The 8,578-nt window shown below is 36.3% G+C and overlaps 1 protein-coding gene across 6 annotated transcripts in view; it reads left to right on the top strand.

Annotated features, from left to right (window-relative positions):
- POLK (DNA polymerase kappa) overlaps positions 1–7,515 on the top strand; it is a 35,423-nt gene extending 27,908 nt beyond the window's left edge. For 5 of the 6 annotated variants that reach the window (XM_057430950.1, XM_057430953.1, XM_057430952.1 and 2 more), the window contains 6 exons: positions 12–44; positions 1,871–1,967; positions 3,219–3,390; positions 4,847–5,806; positions 6,955–7,006; positions 7,151–7,515. In XM_057430950.1, the coding sequence (XP_057286933.1) occupies positions 12–44; positions 1,871–1,967; positions 3,219–3,390; positions 4,847–5,806; positions 6,955–7,006; positions 7,151–7,235 (1,399 nt within the window). In that variant the 3' untranslated portion in view covers positions 7,236–7,515. The remainder of the gene's footprint in view (positions 1–11; positions 45–1,870; positions 1,968–3,218; positions 3,391–4,846; positions 5,807–6,954; positions 7,007–7,150) is intronic. The other variant, XM_057430951.1, reaches the window with a different exon arrangement.
- The last annotated feature ends 1,063 nt before the right edge of the window (positions 7,516–8,578 follow it).

Raw genomic sequence — 8,578 nt, forward strand, 5'->3', positions numbered from 1 at the left:
TGTTTTTAAAGGGATGGAGAAAGAAAAAGTATGAGCACTGAAAGGTATGCCTCTTTAACGCTGAAAAAACAGTAATCACTAATCCTATATAATACAAGATAGAGTATACTGTAAATATAATTTCATTGTGTAATGTGTGTTAAAAAAAAAAACAAACCACTAGCCTACTAAAACAGATTCAAGCTTGCCTTTTTTTTTTTTATTTTTTTCCCCTTGACTTCAAAATACTGTGTAATTGTTCTGGCAGTTTGTGTGTTCTCTTCCTCATCATGTGATCCTCCTAATACCTTTAATTCATCAAAGTGGTCTTCGAGCCATAATACAGGGTGGAAATACATAACGGATTGAATTTTTTTTTATATGTTCCAGTAATGTCAGTATCAGCCTATTAGCCTTCAGTCCCATGCATAGCAAGTATAGCGTAAGATAGACTTGTAAAGCAGAAAATAATTTTGCTTGGTTAAATAAAATTTCTGACTTTTATGTTTTTACCAGTGTTAAGTTCCTTAAGGTGGTGTATGTCATTCTCAGAAGTTCATTTTAAAAAAATAAATACTGCCAGGAGAATGCGTATAGCATCATAATAATTATCTCTACCCTCATGTGTTGCATCATCTTAGAAAACAAGATTTTTATTCCTACGGACTTGGTAGTTGTGGGCATCTTATGGAAGCTCCATAAGGTTTTGTGCAACCAAAACTGAGGATTTTATGGCTGTAGTCCTGTGCTGGTTTGCAGGCAGACAGATAATCTGGGTAGCCTCTTGTACTTTAGCTTTTCTTAACTTCCTTTTTCCCTGAAGGAAACAGTTTTAGATCAGAGATGTTAGTGAGCTGGTGAGATCATGAAACTTGTTTATAGGGGGGGAAAGATGGACCTGAAATGGCATTGTCTCTATCCTGCCCCTTTCAAACCCAGGATTTACAACCCAGTTGCTGCAGTGTTGTAACTGCAGCATTGCCAGGACAGCATAAATTATGACTTGGATAATGGCATGGAACCCACAGCACAATATTCATCCCAATAGTTCAGCAGCGTGCATATATTCTTAGGGAAACGGGAATCATAACAGAGGATGACTTTTCAATATGATCCGGTAAATCTGAATATAACTTAGAGATGTAAAATGCAGTGTGACTATAGTGACTTTACACTTGTTAATATAAAGCTTGGCATGAAATAATGGATCTGTGAGACCTTTCCAAAAGCATCTGGTTGCAGTAAGTTTTGCTTCCTGTTTCTCTTAAAACCACTACTAACTGAAGGTTGCCTTTCCTGTCATGTTATTACTAAAAAGCAGATGCACAACAACAGAAAAATAATGCTGTAATTCCGCTGGTAGCAGTTAGCAACATTTTTGGCAGAAAGATAGTTTTTCTTCCTCTGAAGCTAAACATAATTATCCTAGCTGACTTTTTTTGTTAGCATCTGCATTATTTATTTATGATATGTGTCTCTAATGTTGACTTTCCAATCCTTTCTTTCTTTTGATATTACAGAGCACTGTACAAAAGAGATTAAATACCAGTTATTTAGCTGTCCTCATGAGTTCGATTAGTGTTAGTGTTCTTTTGCATATATTAAAGCATTAATGACCTTAAATCTAATACATTTTCAAATAGTGCATGAAAATTTGAAAGCCAGATTATTTTGTTATTTGAAAGGCTTCGCAAACATTTTGAAATGCATAAATGTGCACAAATCTTTCTGTATATTTTGGCTATTAATATTCTTTTTTCCTTGAAGTGAGCACTCAAACCTATACAACTTACTAATGCAGGTTTGTTTAACTGTACAAGAAAATTTTAGATGGCAGCCACTGAGCAATTTTTAGGATTCATACTGAAAAGATGTCATATCTTTGTCTTAGAACATTCAGTGAAATGAACACAGCAGAAGACCAATACAGCCTGTGTCGAGAACTCTGCAGAGACCTTGCTCAAGACCTACAGAAAGAGGGACTTAAGGTATTTATATTATTCTCTGTAGCTTGCAAAATGACAGCACTTTGCACTAAAACTTACTAAATATTTTAGTTATGTTAGCGTGTTATTTTAGTAACGTGAGTGCTTTCAGCAGCATCATACCATACATAGGATGTCTTTGATTCTTTAATTTGCAGATGCTTAGAATGATTTAGGCAGCACTCATTAGGTGGCAATCTAATAATGAGTGGGAAAAATTAATTAACTAAGTTGTTTAGCATGCAAGCATTTTATGCTTAAAGTAATGTTTATAAACAAGTAATGGAACCGATTGTGATCTGTGCTTTGTTCGATCATGTGATACTAATGTGTTCAAGCGCTGTGTTTCTTTCCCATATTCATACGGGATCCAGTCAATAGCCAGTAGTGTATTTTAAGAAGTACACATGTCCCAGACTTGCTTACAAGTTATTCATCCCATTCAGTGGTATGAATGATAGGAGCAGTCCCTGTATTCCTTCTCACCAAGTTTCTGTCTTTCATATGGAAAGAACAGTTCATATTTTCTATGGATGTCTTTATGGTAAAGCAGGGATTGACATTCAAGACCTAAGGGAATTGTGATTAGTCTTCTTCAACCATAAAAGATTGTCTCAAAAGATGATAGGTTGAAAAAGAAATCATCAGCTAATAAGGATGAAGAGATAAGCTTACAACAGCACCAGAACAAAAGGAATGCCATTTGTTTACATTTGGAGGGACACACTAAATTGCACAAATGGTGTAGAAGGTGTGACCAGGGGAATATCTGTGCCGGACAGATGCTGTGTGTGGCTCTGCTAGCACAATGCAAGAGGATGGAAGTCTTCAGTGAATCCTCAACTGGATAGCTCTTGTACTTCAGTAATTTTCCCTGCAAAATTAAGATATCAGGCACTGAAAGTTAAGAAAATAATTGTTTTGTAGGCAGGTTAGAAGTTGTGACTGTAGCAGAGCATGAAACCTATTGAACATGCACTGGTGGCAGATGGTCTGTTGGGAACCATAGCCAAATCACCCAGTCAGAGAATTCAACTTTGGCAGCAGTTTAGGAGCAAGCGCAGAAGCTTGCAGACAAATTCTTGGTAGTGCCCCTTGCTGTACACAGATACGCACACTGTCTTGACTATAGCTTTAGGGCTATATAGATGCTATGTAATTTTTTTTGTTTTCTGTGCTGTATTTGATACGCTTAACCTTTTTCTTTTCTCTCTTTCCCCCTTTTTCTCTCCTCTCCCACCCCCATCATCCCAGGGTAAAACTGTTACCTTGAAACTAAAGAATGTGAACTTTGAAGTAAAAACAAGAGCTTCAAGTGTGCTGTCTTCTGTTTCTACTGAGGAAGAAATATTTGCTGTTGCTAAAGACTTGTTAGGAACAGAAATTGATAGTGTTGCTCCTCACCCTTTACGGATACGACTTATGGGTAAAATATTTCAAACTTATTCTTCCTTTTCAGAGTTAGCTCTTATAATGCATAAAAATAATAGACTGTAGTCTAAAGTAATGGTATAAATGGTTGATGGAATTATAGAATGGTTAGGATTGGAAGGGACCTTAAGATCATCTAATTCCAGCCCCACTGTCCATGGGCAGGGATACCTTCCACTAGACCAGGTTGCTCAAGGCTCTGTTCTTGAACGCTTCCAGGGATGGAGCATTTACAACTTCCTTGGGAAGCCTGTTCTAGTGTCTCACCACTCTCACAGTAAAGAGCTTCTTCCTTATATCTAACCTGAACTTCCCCTGTTTAAGTTTGAGCCCATTACCCTTTGTCCTATCACTGCAGCCCCTGATGAAGAATGGCATCCTTGTAGGCCCCCTTCAGATTTTGGAAGGCTGCTATGAGGTCTCCATGCAGCCTTCTCTTCTCCAGACTGAACAGCCCCAACTTTCTCATCCTGTCTTCTTATGGGAGCTGTGCTACCCCCTTTATCATCCTTGTGTCCTCATGTGAATTTGCCCAACAGCTCCATCTTCTTTTTATGTTGGGAGCACCAGAACTGCACACAGTACTCCAAGTGGGGTCTCATGAGAGCAGAGCAGAGGAGCAGAATTAAGTCCTCCAACCTGCTGACCATGCTGCTTCTGATGCAGCTCAGGATATAGTTGGCTTTCTGCACTGCGAGTGCACACTGCTTTATTCTTTCTTGCAAAGTAGAATCAGTTGTGGAGTCCTGAATGGTCCTGACTGAGAAATGTTTTCCTAATTGAGGTTCTACTTTCCTTACCACCTGTTAGCCCCGGAACAGCACACACTGGCACAAAAGTAGAATCTTAATGCATAGCAGTGCTTAATTCTGCTGTCTTGAAAGAGCTTTTAAATCTGCTTTGCACCACAGCACCACGTAGTTTCTTTTCATAACCTGTTTTAGAAACAAATGCTTTAAATAGAAGTGCTTATAGATTTGCAAATGCTATATTCTGCGAGAAAATTGAACGTCTCTGCAAAATAGACTTTTGATTCTGAGATCCATGTGTTTCACATGCTTATACATTCTGCTTGAACTGTTCAGTGATACATAAAAATTATTTGTTGATTGCATTAGAATACACTTAAGAAAAATTATATTGGTAGGAAAAAATAATGCAAAACTCTTTCATGCTGAATTATGTATGTTAAGGTTCTGCCGTAGTGTTATGGTTCAGTCAGTTAAAACTTCATGGATATTGAAGTCAGTATATGGTTGGGCAAGTGTTCGGATCTGATAAAATAGTATTGTGATCTATTGTTAGTATCTGATGGTAGTATAGGCTCTGTTGAGAGATAAAATTCATTTTTATTGAGTGTATGCATACCAGGACAACCTGAAAAGGTTTTAATTAGAATTAGTATTAAGTTTTCATAAAACTGATATTATAAATTTTGTTTTCATCATCAGGTGTACGAGTATCAGGATTTCTGAGTGAAGAAGAGAGGAAATACCAACAAAAAAGCATTATGAGTTTCTTAAAATCAGGAAAAGAAACTGGTTTTCTTAGACTTCAGCCAGGGAAGTCCAACAAAGAATATTTCAGAAACAAATCAGAAGCATCTACCACAGGGAGTTTTTTTGATAAAAAGCGAGCTGCAAGAAAGCTAAATGGTGAGAATCCTTCTCCAAATAAATCTGTAGGTAAGCATCTATTTCATGATAGGAAATCATCAGCAAATTTTGTAGAAGAAACAAAGGAAGTCACAGACTTGCAGGATTCTAGTGATGTAGGTAAGATCTTCACCTGCCCTGTTTGCTTTGAGGATCAAAGCAGCAGTAGTTTGGAAGAGCTTAACAGGCATATTGATGTGTGCCTCAGTGGGACTCTTTTTAAAGATACTGTGGAAATAACCAAGAATTATGATTCAAGAGAAAATACGTGTAACTTTCTTCCGCAGTTTAAAAATGAAAATGTTGATGTATGTCAAAAAAATAAACCAGATCAACTAGCTGGAACAGACCAGTCTGCGAGTACATCTGGGAACTCTATCAGCAATAGCACAGAAAAATTCACTCAAATAATATCTGATAAACCTCACAGAGGAAGACAGCCTAGCAGTCTCAGTGATATTGCTAGAAGCATGTGTATGAAACAGTGTCTCCTCCCCAAAGGAATCTCACAAGACAGTGAAGACCATTTTGAAAAGACTGAACATACAGAAGAAAATAATTCATCCTGTTTCTTTGAAAGCAAAGAAGACAGTGTTCTTGTTTGTCCAGTTTGTAATTCAGAACAGAAAACAACAAGTCTTGTGTCATTTAACAGACATGTGGACGTCTGCTTAAATAAAGGCCTTATCCAGGAACTGACAGAAAAGAAAGATTTTCCTACAAAGACTTCTAATACGGAAAACTCAAACAGAGTTGGTGAGTGTGCGCACTAAGATACATTGGATTATTCAGTTTATTTGCTTGTACAATTAATATGGTAATGGTATACCTGGAACTTTTCAAAAAGGGCTTTATGATTTTTCCAACAAATTAATTTGAGTAAAGGCTATGTAAGAGTTTGCATTTTTTATATCAAACTAGTTTTCATTGCAACTAGATTTATTAATGCAATGTTAGTCACACAGTGCATTCTCATTTGCTATAATGGTAGCAAATGGAGAAATTACTGCTCATTTCTGTGAATTGCATTTTGCTACTCCCCAGCTGTGTTCAGAAGGGTGTTTGTAAGGCCACTGGAATCTAAATGAAAATCAGTGAAAACATCTTCAACCTGGATTGTTGCAAAGATGCAGCTGACAGAAAGTTCTATTGTATAACGTGCTGGCAAATACAGAGAGGTGGTGAGCTAGAGCATAAAGGCAGAAACTGCAAGTGTGTTTTACATCTGATAAAGTGTATCACGTAACTCCACCTGTAACATGCCAAACCAGCAGCATGACTCAAGTAGTTTCTCCTTTTGATGAAGAGTTAATCTTTGGCCATGTTAGAGAATATGTGAAGGTAGTTAAGTATCTACATACAGTACTTTGTCACTAATCTAAATTTGGGGCTTTATAAGAGGAATTTAAAATGTTAGTGTTAGAATATTCAGAACACAACTTAGACTTACAATATGAATCTTTTACACAAAAAAACCCCTTTATAAGCAGTATTATTTGTTGTGCAGACAGGCTTTGTTTTAAATGAAAAAACTTGCTATTGGCAAAGATTATTTCCTCCCTGAAGGATAAAAAAAATTAACAAAACAGTTTTCAGCAACCACCTTGAAAATCAACTACATTATGCTAAAATACTTCTGGAAAACCACAAGCAGATTCAAATAAATCCCTTAGGATTCAATAAATTAAAGGCTTTTTGTTTTCCTCTCTTAATAATGTTAATATAAACTACAGTTCTCTAACTGCAGATAATACGTTATTTGCTCCTTCAGATAGATCAAATTAAGTTATGAAAAAAAATAAGTTTACCAAAAACTTTTTTTTAAAGTTCTGCCATGTGTCATTTTCGACGTGTCATTTCATTACTGAATTAAATAATTCTGGTGGTTTCCAATTACTTTTCAGGAGGTTTAAGCAGAGGACAGCAATGCGTGAATCCATCACAAGGAACGAAAAGGTAAGGTTTTTCTGGAAACTTGAGTACACAAGTGATTTTAAAATAATAAAGTTTTGAAATCCAATGTTGTAAAAATTGTGTAGGCTTGCATTGTGTATTTGAATATCTTACCAGTTTTTGGTTGTTTTTTTTTTCTTTTTTTAGGTCTGGACTAACAACTTCACAGTCAGCATCAAAAAAGGCCAAATCAGGCAATTCCAAGCATACAATTGAAATGTTTTTTAAATGACTGTGTAGCAGCATATTCTATATGAAGTATTTCATAATATTTTATCCTGCAAATTAATTTAGCATTGACGGTAGGCTGGATTGAGATGCCAGTCACTCTAGAGCCATGGTATGCCTGTGTAAACATGATGACTGAGGTAGAAAGAGCTGCAGCTGAGGTAATTTTATTTGTTTGTGTGGCATTTTTTTGAGAATAATATTGAGGTTTTTTTCCAGCTGTTCCTTAGAATCAAAATTTGCTAGCACAGCCTCATGAATTCTCTCTGCTGTTCAACAAACAGAACAGCTGCCATTAAGCAAGCCTGTAGGGCAAGGTCCATGGAAAGCAGGAATCATTAGCTAGGGTACCATGTTGTGCTTACTTGATGGCCCCCTTCCCACACCTACCTGCCATCTTCTCTGTTGGTTGTATTGGCCATGGTAGCCATAGTAGCTCAGACAGACACTTTCTTGGACAATTCAACACCAAATTTAACTGAGGTATGATCTGTGTGGTAACAAAGACAACCTGAGTTGCTTGATTTCAGCCTATGAATGTCTGTCTTCTCAGTAGATACAAAAATTGCTTGGTCTTGCAGTTTCAAAGGGAAAGAGCAAAAACATAAAGCACTATCTGGCTTTCATTGTTGTCATTGAAAATGTCTTCAGTAAGAGTTGATGGACCAGCCCTGAAGCATTCATTGTGATGAGATGCAGGATGACTTGACTTATTTAAAAAATGTTAATAAACCTGTTGGTGGAAGAAGGATGTGTTCAGGCTGGTGAGACAAATGCTGTTTAATCCTTACCCTGTCCAGAGAGACTGAGAACTTCAATTTTTGTCACAATTGTGAAATTCTTACTGGTCAGTAGCGATAAATTTACTCTGAATAAAAGGACTAATGGTGCAATAATAATATGAATTATGTGCAAATATGCAAGATATTGGTTTTTGTATTATATACCTATCTCTTTAAAATTATTTTGTATTCTGAATAAGCAGTATTTTGTGAGTGCGTATGTGGAAGGAGGAAGCTGTAAAGTGCAAATATTTAGAATATTTTGGTTAGTTTTTTTTCTGTTCAAGATTAATTTCTTTCTTAAATGTAGAAATCTTTTTATAATAAAGTATCAGGAAAATAATTTATGATGACAGCCAGATTTCTCATAAATTAATCAATGTCAAACTATATATGAAAAATGATTTTTAATTGGAAAATATTCTACGAGAAGTTACTATAGAAGCATCTGTTCTGTTGTTTAACTGTATTAGAAGAACTTTGAGTTTGCTTGGGTTTTGAACAAATTGTATGTTTTAGATGCCCAGGGTAAGTCCAGAATGTGCTTTTTTGTTTCTAAACTTCC

The sequence above is a fragment of the Pezoporus wallicus genome, unplaced genomic scaffold (assembly GCF_028554395.1).
Source record: "Pezoporus wallicus isolate ANWC-B61680 ecotype Strahan unplaced genomic scaffold, APGP_CSIRO_Pwel_v1 contig_10706, whole genome shotgun sequence".
In the NCBI taxonomy this organism is placed as follows: domain Eukaryota; kingdom Metazoa; phylum Chordata; class Aves; order Psittaciformes; family Psittacidae; genus Pezoporus; species Pezoporus wallicus.